General features: G+C 44.3%; 1 protein-coding gene across 1 annotated transcript in view; it reads right to left on the reverse strand.

Moving 5' to 3' along the window:
* LOC125372534 overlaps nt 1-21,556 on the reverse strand; it is a 37,170-nt gene that overhangs the window by 9,949 nt on the left and 5,665 nt on the right. The window contains exons 4-7 of the mRNA XM_048382869.1: nt 16,716-17,456; nt 14,186-14,314; nt 13,369-13,944; nt 7,958-8,200 (exon numbers count right to left, since the gene is read on the reverse strand). Coding sequence (XP_048238826.1) covers nt 7,958-8,200; nt 13,369-13,944; nt 14,186-14,314; nt 16,716-17,456 — 1,689 coding nt within the window. The remainder of the gene's footprint in view (nt 1-7,957; nt 8,201-13,368; nt 13,945-14,185; nt 14,315-16,715; nt 17,457-21,556) is intronic.

A 21,556-nucleotide genomic window follows, 5' to 3' on the forward strand; every position in this document is an offset into this window, starting at 1 on the left:
ATAAAATTATTAAGAAAATATCGGACTGCATGCAGGCTCAACGTGAAGTGCCAAAAGTCAACAATGGCCGTTTCTGGTAGTTGTGTGTCGAGAAATTTGGCCGAATATTTTTTAACTCGTGATGTTTTCTTTTTGAGATAATACATTACTGAAAGTTTTGATATTGAGCAAGCTGAGCATTTATGCATGTCATACGTAATTTAAATGTTACGCAAAGCCTTCTTGGTAAATAGATATGGCGAGTTTTATTTTGGGGTGTCGTTATGCTAATCGCCTGTCGAATTGGTTCGAGATCAGATGCTGGGGGGTGACACACTCTGTTGAATGGGTTCGACATTAGCGTGGAGAGCTTTAAACAAAGAAACCTACATTTTTCTCGGAAATTGTCGAAAATTCGCGATATTCCTGAAGACATAGACAAACATATACATGTCACTACGTTAGGGGATGACCCGTGATAGAATAGGTCTTCAGCAACCCATGTTTGCCGTAAAAGGCGACTATGCTTTTCGTAAGAGGCGACTAACGGGATCAGGTGGTCAGGCTCGCTGACTTGGTTGAAGCATGTCATCGATCCGAATTGCGTGGATCGATGCTCATGATATCAATCACTTGATTGTCTGGTCCAGACTCGATTATCTACAGACCGCATGCACATTGCTGAGTTCGGCGTAAAACAACAACAACAAACAAAACGTTTGGGGAGAGAGGGAAAAGTTTCCAGATTCGTGTAATGGTCACTTGCACACTGATGGTGGCGATGATGCCGGAAGAGTAACGAAGGTGTCACGCGCTGGGAAGGAGCCTCACCGCTTTATGAACGTTTAGTTACAACTTTATTTAGAGTTATACCGTTTTGTATACGTCCGCTCGGTATGCAATGGCCCGCGAGCACCCGTTTTGTTGTTAGTAAAATTTTAAAATATGACACAACCCACTCCAGACGTTTGCCATAAAGGAAAGTCAGCAGGAATTAGAACTTTTGAAACCTCTTTCCACACTCATTCATTGTTGACAACAGGGAGGCTCACTAGGGAAAACTGACGAAAGGCCAGTAATGACAGTGAACAACAGATCACCAAGGGAGTCAAAATAAACATACCTGTACATTTAAGGAAGAGGGCGATCTTAGTTGGGATAACATGTGTCAAATCCATTTCATGTGAATAAAATATATTTACTTGTATAACAAGACGCATGTTGTAATTACATGATACAATTCATAATATAAGTCATACATATAAACAAAGGTTGTACTATTAGTAATAAATCAGTCTTACCCTGTGTGGGAATTACCATCAGAAGCAGAACAAGGGACACGGAGAGGACCATAGCTTGTCTGAAACGAAATTATTACATTAACATGAGGTCGTAAACTAACTTACTGAATATCAATAAACGGCGAACATATATATATTCTTATGTTGATATCACAGTTAAACACATACTGACATAGAAATATTGAAATGAACTTGATATGTATCAGCTTTGTGAGATTCCTTTGGAATGATCTTAATCTTACCTTTCACTCAGGGCGTCACAGCAATGAGTGCAACTAGCAGCTGTTTGTAACATTTTTATCTTCCCCCTGAAGGGAAAGTATGACGTACCAATCTTCCTCCAGAGGAGGAAGTATTAGCTGCATATATTAGTGACCCCGACTAGGTCAAATGAAATATGAAAAACACCACCTGTCGCTAAAAGTTAAATTTGAATATTGTATTGTAGGGTGCAAAGTCTGTATAAATCATAGACAAAACTTATGGTGACAAGTTAAGGGCACAAACATGTCTTAAATGTTGTGCCATCAATATAACGGACACATGTTTATATTCAAGGTGTTACACTGCGCAAAAAGGGCCTGATTCCGTGTCCACACTTTAATTATTTCCCGCACAGCTCCTAAAACCCTTTCTATATACAATAGAAGCAGAGTCGATTGTACGATTCCGACTATATCATGAGCATGTGTTTATGAATAAATCAAATAGTATTGATACCAGGGGTTCGCTAAAAGGCGAGCGTATCCTGCCACAAACACATGCAAAGGCAAATCAATTGTTCGCCTGAAAAAACACAGTAAACATATGGTACAAGTCAATATAGGGAATTGAATCCGACACAATTTTTGTTACTGATGCGTCAAATTTGTAAATGTCCTCCACATGTCTACCATAAAACGTTTTGAAAGCTTTATTGAGGTTTTGAATGTTGTAACCTTGATAATATAACTTCTGAGCACGAGTCTTATGACGCTCTTTGAAATCTCGATTGTATCTCAAAAGTTGCGAAATGTAAACCCCAAAGGCTAGAGCTGTTGAAATATCGCTCGACATGAAGGGAAAGTTGACTATTGGAAAGTTGAAGTCATCCCTCTTGTCATACAGTCTTGTGTTTCGTCACTCTGAATGTTTATGTATATATCTAAATATGAAACAGATGAGGCGGTCTCTCTGGTTTCCTTTATCACATGCATCAACCAAGTCAGACCTATTCTATCCCGGATCTTCACGGGTACCTTTGTTTCTAGTTCAGGTTGGTAAATCATAAAATCAAACATAGATATAACAATAACCCACTCGGTACGAGTGATTACGGAAAATATGTCACTCGTGAAATTAATAACTTAACTACACTCGTCACATTTTTTCCGCTATATATTTCAGTGACATATTTTCACTCGTGATATTTAATGTCGTGATGTTAAGTTTCTGTCTAAAGCTCGGAACTTTAAACATTTATTTCACTCGTAACATATTCTCCGTAATCACTGGTGCCTCGAGGGTTATTCTAAAAATATCATGCGCCTTCATGCATTTATTCTTTCAGTATTTTACAAAGGGCAGAAAGGTCAAACACTGATTGAAAATACCCACAGGAAGTTGACTTCTTTCACAACGTTAAAAGGAGTGTCATCTGAAATAAATTCCGGGTCCTTTGGATGTTTAAGTGTTTTATAAAATGGAATACAGTTTGTTTTTGATTACGAAAATGAAAATCAATTTTCTGAAGACCATTGATGGAATTTATTTAAACGAAGCTGCAGATGCCTTTCACTAGTGTTCATCGTTTGTCTGCGACCACAATTCTATGATACATATCGTGAAACAGCTATGATTTCATGTGACTGGCTTCAACGTTTAGACCCAGACCGTGGGGCATATTCTTCCGCTTTAAAGGAAGACATCAAGCGACACCAGAGGCAGGAAGACCTAACTAGAACGTGACCTAAGCGCGTCAAAATGGATTTCTCTTCTCTTTCACCAGGTTTAACTACCAGTTGGAAAAACACAGCGTCGTTAAAAAAAGGACGATCATTTGGGATTAAGCAGCGATTGGACTAATCGTACGATTGCGACCTTTGAGCACCCAATGGACGGACAATTTCCAAGCGGTGGTTAGATAACTGGAAAAGGGCTCATTATTGGTATTCTCCACAATTTTATCTATAGAGATTATCACGCGAGTGTGTCTGGGAATGGTAAATATCCTGTATTAGGAATAAACATTGTATATAGCGTGCCTTGCCGATCTAAATACATAGTGTTCATTCCTAATACAGGATATTTGCCATCCCCAAACACAGAAGCGTGACGACCTCTCCATCATATAGTGACATTCTTCAATTGGGAAGACGACGCCATTGTTGCTACAAAATGGTGGCAAGACCTTGCAAATTCTGTGGTTGGTTCTGGAGAGTGCGCAGACTTCTGCCAAGAGCATCCCAGACGTGTTCGATGGGATTGAGGTCAGGAGACCTTGACGGCTAGTCCATGATGTTGACTCCCGCATTCTGAAGGAAATTCCTTGTCAAAATTGCTGTGTGGGGTCTGGCATTGTCGTGTTGGAAGATCAAACCGGGTCCATGTGCTACCATAAAAGGCAGAAGTTCTGGTGCCAGTACCTGGTCGCGGTAAGCAGCAGCGTTGAGGTTGCCACGGATGACAAGAAGCCTGGAACGTGCATTGCCACAGAAAGCACCCCACACCATGACACTCCCGCCTTAGAAATCTGTCTACTTCCTATACACAACACTGGGCGTAACGTTCATGACGGCGCCTCCACACCCTCGCCCTACCATCAGCAAATCGAAGATTAAATCGGGATTCATCACTGAAGACGACTTGATTCCAATTCCTCTGAGTCCATCGTAAGTGTTGCTGTGCCCACAATTGACGTTGACGTCTGTGTAATTGAGTCAGAATCGGCCCGCAGTATGGCCGTCGTGCTTGAAGGTGAGCAGTTCTCAAACGGTTTCGAACAGTTTGCGCACTCAGTCTACCCCTAAACAGTTCATTTCTGGTTGATGTAGCCGTCAAAAATCGGTGACGGAGGTGACGTAAGACAATCTGACGATCCTCTGCATGTGACGTTACACGTGGTCGACCTGGCCGAGGGCGATCAGCGGTGGTACCCGTTTGCTGTAGACGCGTCTGTAAATCATAAACAGTAGTTTGTTTTTTGTTTTTTAATGACTGCTAACAAGTAACGTGCGGTATTATGTGACCAGTTGCACGTGAAAAACCACTTTTGCCACTATAGTGTTGTGCTGTCCAAACACTGTAAACGTACTTTGAGACATATTAAAAAGATGAAACTTGGCAAAACTAATCATTAAGGTTGAAATTAAAGTGTCAAATGTTCTTAAAGTGAAACACAACACTAGTCTCTGAGAAAATGGCATCACAAGTCAGTATCTCGTGTGTCCGCCATGTGCATTGATGACTGCCATGCAACGTCGATACATGTAATGGATAAGGCGGTTGATGAAGGCCATAGGCACTTGTGCCCACACTCTGAGGAACGTCTGGCGCAGTTCAGCTGCAGTTGTCGGCCTTGTTCGGACGTCATTCAGCCGTCTTTGAATCTCGTGCTTCAGGTGCTCAAGGCACTCGTGGTGAGTGCTGGGTAGCGCTAAGAGCTCTTCCCCCGTGTGGACCAGGGGTAGAATGTGCCCTCAGCACCCCATTGCTGGTCGTTAAAGGCGACCTAATTGGGCAACCCGTTTGCCGTTGGTTGCGCCCCTGTGACGGCGGAGAACGGGATTCTGGTGGTTGAGGGCACTGGAGCCAGGAACCGGTGTTCCTTTTGCCCAACACACCACTTCGACCCTTACTTCGCCGGGTGGTAGAATGGGCCCGATTCTATCAATCGGCTGGTCACGCCATGCCCTGTGTATGAAACACGCTCATATTGGAATATTTTGATTGATGTGAATATTGGGTATGCATGTTTTAAATGAAAATTCTATGATATCAACTTGCCTAGAGTCCTATGCCAGAAGGCGGTGGCTCATGGGCCATTCTGGTACTTTTGACCTCTGGGGGGGCACGGGTGGCCCAGACATCTAAGGCGCCGCGATTCGCTGTGCAGAGTTCGCCCCGATTATGTTTCTAGGTTTGTCAGCACCATACCTGTGCTCGTAGGTTTCACCGACGTGGTAAACGTCTGAGACCTGCATCACTTCGGTCTTTCCTCCCACATTAAGCTGACTCGCCACGATATAACTGGAATACTGTTAAAAGCGGCGTTAAACACAACTCACTAACTCACTCAATTTCGACCTCTGAGTTCTGTATGTCTTCAATTTCATGTCATTCTTTTTGATAGACAAATACAGCTATTCATGTTGTTCTTACTGGAGTATACCACCTCTGTATCCCTGATGTTTGCATGTTGGAGATCCGGTGCAGGAAAACATCGCTCTTTGTAGCACCCCATGGTGGGTGGGGAGCAGGGGTGCTGAATAAATTACTTTCATCATGGCTCACAATCATTCTGGTTCAAACCGCAATGAAAAGAAGATACGTCTCGAAGCTGAGATTTTATCATCTGATGATGATGTTTCTGTACGACAAACTTCACATTCCCGGGCGCGGTTTCTAGTTGTCGAATCAAGAAAACATTGTCCCAACAAATACTTATTTGTTCACATTTTCACTGTCGACCATACCGCTATCTATAAAGGCAGGCTATTTTAACATCGGGGTGGAGGTGTATGTCCCCAATCCACTCCGATGTTATCATGCGATCAGCTGATTGTTTGTCACCGTTGTGGTGGAAAACATGACGCCTCAGATTGTACAGCTGACCCCAACTGTGCTAATTGTATGGGTAAACATGTTGTGTCTTCGAAATCCTGTCCTCTTTGGCAATAGGAAAAAGATGTCTTAACAGTCAAATGTCAAAACAACATTTCTTTCAGGAGACTAAAAATGTCATTGCCAGCCGGTCACCTCCGTCAGTGCAAACCTATGCTGCTGCTGTCTCTCGACCTTCTACCACAAGATCTATAGAATGCCAAACCGACTTGACATGAATACTCTGAACACCCTGTGCCTATGGTTACAATATCAGAGAGTCAGACAAATGATTCAGATAATCAATCATGCGGCATCTCTTCAGCATCTCAGGTTGTGACTCAGGCTACGGCCCCAACTAAACCAACTCCTGAAAAACCAGCAAGTATAAAACCATCAACTGAAATTTCCCAAGAAAGAAAAAAACAAAACAAGAAAATTACAACTAAGATCCCTACTCTCACTGAAACATCTGTAGATGTTCATAATTTCTTTGATCCCCTCGAGATGGATGTTACTCCATCTTCCAAGAGTGCACGTGGTGACTCCTCTTCAGGTTCACGTGAGCGATCTCCTATAGAACCCCCATGAACCATGCAAATATATACTCAACAACAAAAGTTCCTGTGACACCAATATTTTAGTGTACTTTCAAACAAGTAAAGTTTGGTTTTCAATATTGTAGTACATGTATGGAATCAAGTCACAAAAATGCAACTGCTACAGAAAAGTATGCATTCCATGCAAAAAATGACTTTTATGCATGCCCCATGCATTTCACTACCCAAGAATGGGTTTAAAAACATTTGCGTTAACGGGATTCCATATGCATTGTTTAGCATCGTGCTGACAACAACCACTCAGAAAAACAACACAATTACGCAATTATTCAACATTACCAAATGCCACGCCTGTCCAAAAATGAGCGTCTGCGAGCCATTGGTATTGGTATGCTTGAAGCAGGATCGAGTCAACGTGATATTGCAAGACAATTTAACGTCCACAGAAACACCATTTGGTATTTATGGCAACGTTGGCAACAGACGAATGCAGTCAGAGACCATCCTCGGAGTGGCAGGCCACTCGCAACCAATAATCGACAAGACAACTGGATTCGAACAACACACCTTCGAAATCGATTCCAGCCAGCAACAGTGACTGCAAGAAGCATCGGCCCTGTTGTTCTACCGTTTTTGCGTCGTCATGGCCCAGGCATTACCTTTCAACATGACAAGGCCCGGCCTCATATTGCTCGACTTGTTCAAGATTCTCTTCAACAAAACAACGCGAATGTCATCCCCTGACCGGCTCGCTCCCCTGATCTCTCACCAATCGAGCACATGCGGGATGAGATGGATCGGCGCCTTCGACGTCAACCACGTGTTCCACTGACACTCCTGGAAATTCAAAACATGCTTCAGCAGATATGGACAGATATCCCACAGGACGCCTCGTCCATTCCATGAGACGAAGATGTGTTGCTTGCATCACAACCAGAGGTGGACACACACGCTATTGATTTGTAAATTGACATTTTGGCATGTTCATGGTTTGTTTTTATGAAATCACGCATTTTCTGAAGTCAGTATGGCAAATTAAACTATTTGAACTCCTACAGGAGTCTTTTATCTGTTGCAAACCGAAATTGTTTCAGATTTGGTAAAAAACATAACTTTGCATTAAATCTTATTCAATGTCACAGGAACTTTTGTTGTTCAGTATATATTGTGTTATAGCGCTGAACAAAGGGCTACTTTGAAAACAAAATTTAATAGCAGGACCACGCGCTCTGAACAAAGGACCATACTGACATTATATGAGACATCACAATTCCGATGGTGGGGCGACGTCTTCCACTGGTGATAGATAAGTGTCACCTGTTCTCGGGTCTCCGGTGACTACGTCACGGATCAGATGGGTGTAGGACCGAGAAGTGGACGATGTTGTACTTTCTGATGACGTGTCATCACCTCTGTGTACGATGGCCGGCGCTGCTGGGAAGACATCAGCTATCACCGGCATGACGAGTTTCTGAGTCTGTGGAGCAGCGTCTGTGTCATCCTCTACTATTTCATAGTACTTGTGCCTCGACTGGTACTCCACAGCATGTTCCGCGTCAGCTGTTAGGTTCTCCCAGTGACAAAAGAGAGTGAGTGAGTGCGTGAGTGTGGTTTTACGCCGCTTTTTGCAATATCACGGCGGGGGACACCAGAAATGCGCTTCACACATTGTACCCATGTCGGGAATCGAACCCGGGTCTTCGGCGTGACGAGCGAACACTTTAACCACCTGTTCCACGTCAGCTGTTAGGTTCTCCCTGTGACAAACGAGAAAGTGTGCCTGTATTACTGCTAAACAAAACGAATAAAAAAAGCGATGTGAACAACGCGGTTTTGAACGTGAGGCGCGCAACTCGAAACGAGAGAATCAATGTCCTCTGGGACATAGTACACGTTGGTTAATGAACACACAAGCGACTGGCACACGAGCAAACCTGCCAGCTCTGCTGTTGATGTGGACAAAAGCAGATCCACGTGCGTGTGAGCGTGTTACTCAACACTCAGCAATATTCAAGCTATATAATCCACGACGGCGGCGAGCTGGAATAAATGATCCATAAAGTTTCCTTTTGAGTGAGTATGGTTTTACGCCGCTTTCAGCAATACTCCGGCAATAGAAAGATTTTGGATGGAAATAGAATCTCACCATTGAGTCTTTGGAAATATATCGACACTTGTCAATAAAAGTTCAATAAAAGTCCTCTGCAAGTCTCAGAGTTTTAAACTTTTAATGTCTCCTGTTGATATGTTGACTAATGGAAGTCACTTGGGTGAGATTCTCTATACACTGACTCTGGGTTCATTTGCACACTGGTTCAACTTGCATAGTATCAGTAAAAGTGTACACAAAAATCAATAGATAACAAAAATTACATAAAACCAGTTATACGATTGCAATGTCATTTAATTAAAACGAAAAACTTAATGTGTAGACTCATATACCATAGTGATACAGAAAGTGAGTGAGTGAGTGAGTGAGTGAGCAAGCATGGTTTTACGCCGTTTTTAGCAATGTTCCAGCAATATCAGGGCCGGGGACACCAGAAATGGGCTTCACACATTGTACCAATGTGGGGAATCGAACCCGGGTCTTCGGCGTGACGAGCGAACGCTTAAACCACAAGGCTACCCCACCGCCCCTCTTAGGATCAGTATATGGTAGCGAGCAGAACGAAATGCAACAATTAGGTTTGGTGGTTGACTCGAACCTGCAAATGATCACCTGAATACCCAAATACACGAAGTTTGTAATGCGATGTGTGTGGTCTGGGCGGGTTATCTCCCTTGTTACGAGCAACTCACAGCAGACGAGTGGTGATCACTTGCTAGATAACAATGTTTGTATCTACACCGAACCGTCTCCTTGACCGTAATAAGAAGATGTATACGCATAGAACTACCTCACTTGTTCACACAAAATATCTTGATATATAAATTCTAAAAATACCAGTTTGGAAGAATGACAGGATTATATGATGCCAACCTCCTTGCAGCAAGATCCTTCCTGTAGCAGATGAAGTGTGACACCAGGACACCAAGGATGAACACCACACAGCCGGTTGGGGGCCGACGTTGACATCATTAGACTTGGAATCTGCTGAAGAATCACAGCAACAGGGATGATGGGTAGATGGGTTGGTGGGTAGATGAGTTGGTGGGTAGATGGGTTGGTGGGTAGATGAGTTGGTGGGTAGATGGGTTGGTGGGTAGATGGGTTGGTGGGTAGATGGGTTGGTAGGTAGATGGGTTGGTGGGTAGGGGGGTTGATGGGTAGATGGGTTAGTTGGTAGATGGGTTGGTGGGTAGATGGGTTGGTGGATAGATGGGTTAGTTGGTAGATGGGTTGGTGGGTAGATGGGTTGGTGGGTAAATGTGTTGGTGGTTAGATGGGTTGGAGGATAGATAGGTTGGTGGGTAGAGGGGTTGGTGGGTAGATGGGTTAGTTGGTAGATTGGTTGGTGGGTAGAGGGGTTGGTGGGTAGAGGGGTTGGTGGGTAGATGGGTTGGTGGGTAGATGGGTTGGTGGATAGATGGGTTGGAGGATAGATGGGTTGGTGGATAGATGGGTTGGTGGGTAGAGGGGTTGATGGGTAGATGGGTTAGTTGGTAGATTGGTTGGTGGGTAGATGGGTTGGTGGGTAGATGGGTTGGTTGGTAGATGGGTTGGTGGGTAGAGGGGGTGGTTGTTAGATAGGTTGGTGGGTAGATGGGTTGGTGGGTAGATGGGTTGGTGGGTAGATGGGTTGGTGGATAGATGGGTTGGTGGGTAGAGGGGTTGATGGGTAGATGGGTTAGTTGGTAGATTGGTTGGTGGGTAGATGGGTTGGTGGGTAGATGGGTTAGTTGGTAGATGGGTTGGTGGGTAGAGGGGTTGGTTGTTAGATAGGTTGGTGGGTAGATGGGCTGGTGGATAGAGGGGCTGGTTGGTAGATGGGTTGGTGGGTAGATGAGTTGGTTTGTAGATGGGTTGGTTTGTAGATTGGCTGGTGGGTAGATGGGTTGGTTTGTAGATGAGTTGGTGGGTTGGTGGGTAGAGGGGTTGGTGGGTAGATGGGTTGGTGGATAGAGGGGTTGGTGGGTAGATGGGTTGGTGGATAGAGGGGCTGGTTGGTAGATGGGTTGGTGGGTAGATGAGTTGGTTTGTAGATGGGTTGGTTTGTAGATTGGCTGGTGGGTAGATGGGTTGGTTTGTAGATGAGTTGGTGGGTTGGTGGGTAGAGGGGTTGGTGGGTAGATGGGTTGGTGGATAGAGGGGTTGGTGGGTAGATGGGTTAGTTGGTAGATGGGTTGGTGGGTAAAGGGGTTGTTGGGTAGAGAGGTTGGTGGATAGATGGGTTAGTTGGTAGATGGGTTGGTGGATAGAGGGGTTGGTTGGTAGATGGGTTGGTGGATAGAGGGGTTGGTTGTTAGATGGGTTGGTGGATAGAGGGGTTGGTGGGTAGATGGGTTGGTGGGTAGAGGGGTTGGTTGGTAGATGGGTTGGTGGATAGAGGGGTTGGTGGGTAGATGGGTTGGTGGATAGAGGGGTTGATGGTTAGATGGGTTGGTGGATAGATGGGTTGGTTGGCAGACGGGTTGGTGGATAGAGGGGTTTGTGGTTAGATGGGTTGGTGGTTAGATGGGTTGGTTGGCACACGGGATAGTGGATAGATGTGTTGTGGGTAGAGGGGTTGGTTGATAGATGGGTTGCTAGGTAGAGGGGTTGGTTGATAGATTGGTTGTTGGGTAGAAGGGTGGGTCGATAGATGGGTTGTGGGTAGATGGGTTGGTGGATAGAGGGGTTGGTTGGTAGACGGGTTGGTTGGTTGACAGGATTGTGGGTAGATGGGTTGGTTTGCAGATGGGTTGGTGGATAGATGGGTTGGTGGATAGATGGGTTGGTTGGCAGAGGGAGTGTTGGGTAGATGGATTGGCGGGTAGATGGTGGGTTGCTCAATGGGTTGGTGGGTAGATGGATTGGTGTGTTCATGGAAAGTTGGGTTTGTGAATAGATGGGTTGGTGAGTTGGTGGGTTAATTGATGGATAGATGAGCTGGTGGCTAGATAGGTTTCATGGTTGATGGGTTGATGAGTAGATGAGTTAGTGAATAGATGGGTTGATGGTTAGATGGTTTGATGAATAGATGCGATTGTGAATAGATGAGTTGGTGGGTAGATTGGATGTTTGGCTGATAGGTTGTTGAGTTGGTGGGTTGTTTGATAGATGTGTTGGTGACTAGACAGGTTGGATGGTTGATGGGAAGGTTGGGGTGCGTTGTTTGGCTAGATGTGTTTATGGTTAGATGCGTCCATAAACGAGTTGGTGGGTGCGTCCGATACTGTGTAGATATACGTCATAATGATTGAGCATTGAGCTGCACTCACGCTTGTTAAGCAATGCTGGTATCTCCCGGGATCTGTCTGAAACAGAGCGGCGTGATCCCCCAAGCACAGAATGTCAAGTTGGGGGCGTCCAACGCACGCTTAATAATATCGTCCTGAATATGTTGTGCATTTGATATCTGAAACCGGCAGCGTTGTGAACCCCTCAGTTTATTTGCGGAAAATAGTCGAGAAATGAGCTTTGACAGCCGCTCTGATGTGTGTAATTTATTTGAAAAGTGTTTAGTTTCGATTTCTCTCGGTCAAGACGGTAATAACCAAATCAACATTAATATTCATTCATTGGATCAAAACTGTATTTGACAAATACTCTACCCCCCGTGGGCACAGCCAATGTTTATGATGAAAACCTTCTGAATATGATGTAGTGGAAAGATGCGGCGCCTGATTGTGACAACGTGTCCCCATGGAGGAAGTTAATGCTCATGCACCCAGTAGCTGATTTTTCTGATCTGAAATGATTATTTACAGACTCACTCACTCACTCACTCACTCACTCACTCACTCACCCACTCACCCACCCACCCACCCACCCATCCACCCACCCACCCACCCACTCACTCACTCACTCACTCAAAAGGTTGGATAGTCATCCAATGTGGTTGTTTATAATTATTCTATACTATACTGCAATATTTTGCAGTTATGAAAGTGAACACGGATGTTGTCTCTTGTGGTAATTAATGTACATAAATCACCCTCGTTATACTGGCGGTTTAATTAACATGTGCTTTAACAACTGACACTGAAAGCAGTGACTACGCCGTGTTGGTCCAGGGCGTTACACAGACGTCTTGATAAGAGTTTTATTCTTGTGTACGTCTTTCATCCTCAGCAGTGAGTCGTAGAGGTTAAATAATATCCACTATGAAAATACTTAAACCATCCCAATGTACCTATGTATTTTGACCCGGCAAAGATCTGGGTTAGAATTGATCTTCAGCAACCCATGCTTGTCGTGAGGAGTGACTAGCGGGATCGGGTGGTCAGGCTCGCTGACTTGGTTGATGCATGTCATCGTATCCCAATTGCGCAGATCGGTGCACTTAAGATGTCAACCACTCTATTATTTACATATGGCCGTCATATAGCTAGAATATTGCTGAGTGCGGCATGAATAACAAACAAACAAAAATATATGTGAAAACTGCATTGTGTTTATTTGCTCAGTATGTTTGTTCACGTAACATGGGTTTGACATCACAACAATGCGAAGAATGATCCTATCATGGAAGACATTAGATGTTAATACGCTGTTACTCCGAAGGAAGAGTTATATAATAAAATAAGATATCACAATTCCGATGGTAAGACCACGTCTTCCACTGGAGATAGATAAGTGTCACCTGTTCTCGGGTCTCCGGGGACTACGTCAGGGATTAGATGGGTGTAGGACCGGGAACTGGACGATGTTGTACTTTCTGATGACGTCTCATCACCTCTGTGTACAATGGCCGGGGCCGCTGGAAAGACGTCAGCTATCACCGGCATGGCGAGATCAATCTCTTCTTCACAGTCACCTTTGTGCATCACGGGGTCGTAGGATCGGGAATTGGATGAGGCTGAACTCTCTGATGAGGTGTCATCACCTCTGTGTACAATGGCCGGCGCCGCTAGAAATACATCTGCTATCACCGGCTTGACGAGATCTAGGTCTTCTTCAGGGTTACCATTTTGTATCTCGGGGTCGCAGGATCGGAAAGTGGATGAGGATGTGTCATCACCTCTGTGTACAATGGCCGGGGCCGCTGGGAAGACATCAGCTATCACCGGCATGCCAAGATCTCGCACTTCTTCATACTTTTCTTGGCAGCCATTTTCAATCTGCCGGCCGACGTCCATGTCCTCCTCTTCTATGTCATAGTACTTGTGCCACGCCTGGTACTCCACAGAAGGAGGCTGTTCCGCGTCATCTCCCGGTCCTGCCCTGAGAAAACAGAGAAAGAGCAGTACGTGTTTTCTGTTAAACAAACCGCACTCAGCAATATTCCAACTATATGACGCTGGCCTGTAAATACAACTATCTGGTCCAGACAATTTGGTGTCTGGTATGAGCATCGATCCACGCAAGGTTGCTTTGGGACTATTCTAATTTGGAATCCCTAAGGTTTGTTTTGCAGTATGTATCAATATATCGTGACTTACATGAACGTGTCAATGGACGATCAGGTATTACTGACCTTCTTGCAGCAAGACCCTTCCTGTAGCAAATGTAGTGTGACACCAGGACACCAAGGATGAACACCACACAGCCGGTCGGGAGTCCGATGTTGACACCATTAGACTTGGAATCTGCCGGAGAATCTAAACAATATAAGGCAACGCTATTTTTGATATTTGGTTGATGATTAGATTGGGTGATGGGTATGGGCAGATGAGTAGATAATTGGATCGGGTGATGCGTATGTGGGTAGATGCGTTGATGATTAGATTGGGTGATGGGTATATGGGCAGATGCGTTGATGATTAGATTGGGTGATGGGTATATGGGCAGATGCGTTGATGATTAGATTGGGTGATGGGTATATGGGAAGATGCGTTGATGATTAGATTGTTTATTGGTATATGGGCAGATGCGTTGATGATTAGATTGGGTGATGGGTATATGTGCAGATGAGTTGATGATTAGATTGGGTGAGGGTATATGTGCAGATGCGTTGATGATTAGATTAGGTGATTGGTATATGGGCAGATGCGTTGATGATTAGATTGGGTGATGGGTATATGTGCAGATGCGTTGATGATTAGATTGGGTGATGGGTGTATGGGCAGACGCTTTGATGATTAGACTGGGTGATGGGTATATGTGCAGATGCGTTGATGATTAGATTGGGTGATAGGTGTATGGGCAGATGCGTTGATGATTAGATGTGGTGATGGGTATATGGGTAGATGAGTTGATGATTAGATTGGGTGATGGGTATATGGGCAGATGCGTTGATGATGAGACTGGGTGATGGGTATATGGGCAGATGCCTTAAATGATTAGATTGGGTGATGGGTATATGTGCAGATGAGTTGATGATTAGACTGGGTGATGGGTATATGGGCAGATGCGTTGATGATTAGATTGGGTGATGGTTATATGGGTAGATGCGTTGATGATTAGAGTGGGTGATGGGTATATGTGCAGATGCGTTGATGATTAGATTGGGTGATGGGTATATGGGCAGATGCGTTGATGATTAGATTGTGTATTGGTATATGGGCAGATGCGTTGATGATTAGATTGGGCGATGGGTATATGTGCAGATGAGTTGATGATTAGATTGGGTGATGGGTATATGTGCAGATGCGTTGATGATTAGATTAGGTTATTGGTATATGGGCAGATGCGTTGATGATTAGATTGGGTGATGGGTATATGTGCAGATGCGTTGATGATTAGATTGGGTGATGGGTGTATGGGCAGATGCTTTGATGATGAGATTGGGTGATGGGTATATGTGCAGATGCGTTGATGATTAGATTGGGTGATGGGTGTATGGGCAGATGCATTGATGATTAGATTGGGTGATGGGTATATGGGCAGATGAGTTGATGATTAGATTGGGTGATGGGTATATGGGCAGATGCGTTGATGATTAGACTTGGTGATGGGTATATGGGCAGATGCCTTAATGATTAGATTGGGTGATGGGTATATGTGCAGATGAGTTGATGATTAGACTGGGTGATGGGTATATGGCAGATGAGTTGATGATTAGATTGGGTGATGGGTATATGGGCAGATGCGTTGCTGATTAGATTGGGTGATGGGTAAATGGGCAGATGCGTTGATGATTAGATTGGGTGATGGGTATATGGGCAGATGAGTTGATGATTAGACTGGGTGATGGGTATATGTGCAGATGACTTGATGATTAGACTGGGTGATGGGTATATGGGCAGATGCGTTGATGATTAGATTGGGTGATGGGTAAATGGGCAGATGAGTTGATGATTAGACTGGGTGATGGGTATATGGGTAGATGCGTTGATGATTAGATTGGGTGATGGGTATATGTGCAGATGCTTTGATGATTAGATGAATGATGGGTGTATGGGCAGATGCGTTGATTGATAATTGGGTTGATGAGTGGGTGACTTAGGGTAGATGGGTCGGTGATGGTTTCATTAATACATGTGTTGATTGCTAGATGGGTTGACAGATACATGAATTGATGAGTTGGTGGGTAGATTAGTTGATGGAAAGATTTGGTTGGTGGTTAAATGGTTTGTTTGATAGATTATGTTTGTAATGGGTCAAATGGGTTAAATGGACTGATGGTGAGGTGATGTGGGTGACGTTTTGGTGAATAGATGGTTGTGGTTAGAAGGGTTCAAGGATGGCTGTTTGTGGGTAGACGTTGAGTAGTCAGATGGGTTGATGGATAGATGGGTTGGTGGGTAGATCGGTTGGTGGGTAGATCGGTTGGTGGATAGATGGGTTGGTGGGTAGATCGATTGGTGGGTAGATCAATTGGTGGGTAGATCGGTTGGTGGGTAGATCGTTTGGTGGGTAGATGGGTTGGTGGGTAGAGCGGTTGATGGATAGATGAGTTGGTTGAAGATGGATAGGTGGGTGGAAGGGTTAGTGGGTAGACGGATGGTGGTAGATATGGTTACAAACTAACACAATCTATTAATAAAACGCTAGAAACAAAAGGTTTAGTTGAGGTGATAATTGTCTTTTTTGAGTATTTTGGAGTACCTGTATCACATGTCTGTGCATGAAGACAATAGTCCCTGGAACAGTTGCTGGTACAGGAAGGTTTACATCCACGTTCGCTGACGTCACATCCGTTGACACATGTGCCAGTCATCTGATCACAGATCCCCTCGCGGCAAACCTCACAGCTGTGATTACAAGACTCGCCATAATACCCTGGGATGCATCCGTCCACACAGGACCCGTTGTGTGAGCTACAGGTGTGATTCCTGCAGCGGTCTCTCCCGAAATACCCAGGTCTACATCCGTCCACACACGCACCTGCAGCATCACACCTTCCACCACTGCAACCTGCACTGCACTGAGAGGAGCACCGTGGACCATACCAGCCTCCTACACAGCCATGGAGACACTCGCCACTCTGGTTGTGACACTCAGATGTACAAAACACTGAAGCACTTTCACCATGGACCAGACATCTGCTTGTGTCATTTGTGTTGGATTTCAAACGACAGTGTTGGTTGCACATATCAAGACAAAACGTATCGTTTAATGTATAATTATTCTCACATTTAATGTTGCAGTTTTTGCCATCATAACCAGGTATACAACCGTCAGTGCATACCTCAATGCCATCCCCATTCCCCTTACACGCATTATTCTTGCAAGCCGTGTTACATTTTGATCTACAGAACAGGTCGTAATATCCAGTGTGACATCCGGTTTTACATTGTCCGGTGTTGTAGCAGTCTGAACACGCCTGGTTGTCGGTACACTTCGCTGCTGTAAAATAGAAAACAGTAACCATTCATCTCGTCATAGCACACAACTATCAGTATCGCACGGAGCTGATATTTGCTTCTGATAGGATATCCGTGGATTTTTGCGAAACTTATTGACCCTTTTACGGGACTAATTAGATTCATGGTCCCGAGCGCCTATACTTAAATGTGAATATTATTCGCCATTCCTCCTTGAAACTGAAACTTTTAAAGGACGACAAATTACAAGTAAAATAGTTTGTGTTTTTATTGTTTGAATTGTGCACACAAAAAAATACATTTTTGTGGCCTTCTTGCAAATTTAGACTTGACGCCGAATGCGTGCTCGTTCGAATTAGGAATGACTAATATATTGAATGCCATGAATGCACATAATGCAGATAAACGTTATAAATATACACTGTTATATGTTTCCCCTCAAATATACAGCTAGAGTACATACATGTCTCCACCTGAATGTCGCATATACAACCTTCGCGAACGTCATTAACACGTAACCTCACTCCATGAGCGATAGTAGTGGACTGGCACCAATAAACGGGCTCCACATTTTGTGTCCATGTGGGGGAATCTAACCCGAGTCAAACATTATGTAACAAATCTCTGTCTATTAAACTGTCTGGATATTATCAGTGCAGTGTTCTGAGGTAAGCTATGTACATATCTATCACATCTGTGTGTATGTTGATGCAGGTAAATATCGACCAGGGTGCCGTTGTACAAAGCGATCTTAGCACTATGATGATTGTAACTCCCATACCTTAACATAGACTTACGACCGCCGTAGCACTAAGATGATCGTAACGCCCATACCTTTACATAGACTTACGACCGCCGTAGCACTAAGATGATCGTTACTCCCATACTTTAACATAGACTTACGACCGTCGTATCGCTAAGGTTGTTTTGTACAACAGCACCCTGTTACCATAGGCATACGTCACTCTAGGCATACAGCAAGGGTATGTTATGTCCCCATACTTATTTCCTCGTATTGAGGGGCACGGGTGGCCCAGTCGTCTAAGGCGCGGCGTTACGCGGTGCAGAGTTGCGTCCCTCGGGCACGCCAGAAACCTATGATCGTGGGTTCGAACCCCGGTTTCCCCGTTTATGTTTCTACGTTTGTCAGCACCATACCCGTGCTCGTGGGTTTCACCGAAGTGGTAAACGTCTGAGGCCTGCATCACTTCGGGCTTTCCTCCCACACTACGCTGACACGCCGTGATATAACTGGAATACTGTTAAAAGCGGCGTTAAACCCAAACTCACTCACTCACTCCTCGTATTGAAGCTGCAGGAAAATAGTGACAGTGGTTTATGGACTGATTGCAGGAACTTGTGCCTCACGTTGTTTGCAGATAATCTTGTGATGTGAGACGCCAGGCCTACATAATCCCCCGGATAGTCAACTCTGTTACTGTAGTGTGAGGGGTCCGCAGGTAAACATAACAAACATAAAGGTAATGGGGTCGGTGAAAAGAATATAATCGGTCTTCTGATGTGAAGGTATTGGTAATGACCCCTATAGCGGACTTTGGCTGGTAATTGTACAAACAAGCCATGAATGTTTACTGCATAATATTTAAAAAGTATATCTTTCTGCAAAAACAAACGGCAAACTAGTTGGTTCCTTTGTCATCTCTGCTATCAATCACGGGTGTGGAACGTGGTGATTTTGTAAATAAAAACGACAAATCCCTTTCCGTATTCATAAAAAAGCAGAGTCGATTAACTTCGATTCCAACAATATCATAAGCTCGTGTCTATCCGGGGAGATAGGCGGCTATCCATTATATATCTATAGGTTGGCTTAAGTTGTAAATAACACAAATTGGCTTTTGAAGTTAGCCCATGGTATTTTGCTTAAGCAGTGTAATAAGGGCTGACCAAATTGGATGTGTGATGTTGATGTCATGTTTCAAAACTGATTTGAATACGTATCCTTGGAACTAGAATACCTTTTTTAAGTAGATTATACAAGAAATATTTACGTGATAATTTTATCCAAAAATGGCACCATGATTTAACTGCGAGTAGCAATCTTTGTTTGTATATGAGTAATAAGCATACCATTGGATATAAAATTAATTAGATGTCCTGCATCCGAGTATGGATATATTTAAAAAGTTGGGATAATGGGAAACATGAAGACAAATCTTCTGATCTATATGGTATTGGCAAATGGAAATAATATTATAATATCTGCATGGGAGTAGGCAATCAGATCTAATGGGTGTTAATGGTTGGTGTGATGAAATGGTGGCACACTAAAGAGGTTTGCGGGGGGATCAATTTTGAAATTTGCATTTTGCAGCCAACGTCAATACTTTTGGGTAAACCACCTCTGCCAGAAAGACATGCACGAATTCTTCGAGGCATGCTTCTGAGGAGTCGACCAATGTGAGCTTGACTCATGTTGTTCCACTCAACAGTGAGAGCATCACCGAGTTCATTGTGTGTGGAAGGTGGGTTTTGTCGTTGACGTACACGTCTGCTAATGACGTCCCAGATGTGTTCAGTGGCGCAAAGGTCAGGACTGCTGGCCATGGCATGACATGGATGTTTTGCTGTTGGGAGGAATTGGGTCACAATCCTTGCACGAAGAGCATGTGCATTATCATCTTGCAAGATGAAACGTTGTCCAACAAGTTGTGCAAATGGCACCACGTGTGGTGCAATTATGTTGTCCCGATACCATTGACCTGTGACTCTGTCATGGACAATGTGTAGCGCAGGTCGGCCAGTCATTATGATACCACCCCCTACCATTATGGAGCTACCCCCAAACTGACCATACTGTACAACGTTAACGTCCATAAAACGCTCATGTTGACGTCGCTAAACTCGATTCCGTTGGTCACGGAAGTCGAGGGTGAACCTCGATTCGTCAGAAAACATGACATCGTCGATTATCACAATGCTGACGTTTCCTACACCACAGATACGCAAATGCCATCTGTGCAGACCATTTCGCACCGTCTAGGCATGTCCTTTTACACGAGTTGCCTGTTGCAACCTGTCCTTATCTGAGTGGCAGTTTGCAACCGATTTCTTAATACCATCGTTCTGACGAATCTATCCTTAGCTGGAGCTGTTGCCCTTGGTCGCCCAGAGCGGCGTCTATCATCGACGTTATGTATTTGTTGGTATGGGGCCCACAGTCTGCTCATGACAGATTGAGAACCATGCCGCGTTTGGGCAACAATATTCAGACTTGTGTCCACCCGCAACATTCCTATGGCACGTTAACGTTCACTCGTATCAAACGTCGCATGATCAAGTTCAAGAATAAAGGGTCTAAATGATCAGAAACAAAGCTTTTGTATGCATTTGTGCAAGGGAATTCCCAGGGATGTGGGGGACGTCCGTCAGAGTTTACGTAATTTTAAAAATACAGTCTTGTGTAAAACGTATGAACGTCAAATTGTGTCAGTACGCTTATGAACGCCAGCTTCGCGGCCATGTGACCGGCCTTTCTTCAAGTGGAAAAGCCGTACATCGTGTTTACTTCAAATTAAAAAACTAATAACCAAATGTACTACGACGAACTGTCACTGTGGCTGGCATTGAGGTAGACATTGCTCATCTAATAATAGTATTCAAATCTATTTGTTGTAACACAATTACAAAAGGTGTTACTGCAGGGAATGTCTAGTATAAATACTCTCCCCTCATCTCACAGCTGGTTGTTGGATGTAACCGTGAGGCCACACATACACATTGTGTGTACTTGCATCCTTCGAGGTATCGAAATAGGGATAGAAAGATTATAAGAACGGACATGCACTATATGTTAGTCCATAAGAGCATTACTAGTAACCGTGTGACCATCACCCTGGTCTAGTGGTAGAGCGTCCGCCCGAAGAGTGAAAGGTCAGGGGTTCGATCCATACTAAGTTAGAAGAAGGTACTTGATGTTACCCTGTCTGGCACTCGGCATTAAGGGGCTAAACCAAGGACTGGTCGGCTCGGAGTCAGTATACTATGTCTAAGCGGGGTATTCATGTTAAACTGTGGCATGGTATCTCAGTGGGCTAGCACTATAAAATCGGCATTAGTCCGGACCAGTACGAGAACATGTCGTCTCTTTACTTGCCGCCA

The sequence above is a fragment of the Haliotis rufescens genome, unplaced genomic scaffold, assembly GCF_023055435.1.
Source record: "Haliotis rufescens isolate VD_foot unplaced genomic scaffold, xgHalRufe1.0.p SCAF_42, whole genome shotgun sequence".
In the NCBI taxonomy this organism is placed as follows: domain Eukaryota; kingdom Metazoa; phylum Mollusca; class Gastropoda; order Lepetellida; family Haliotidae; genus Haliotis; species Haliotis rufescens.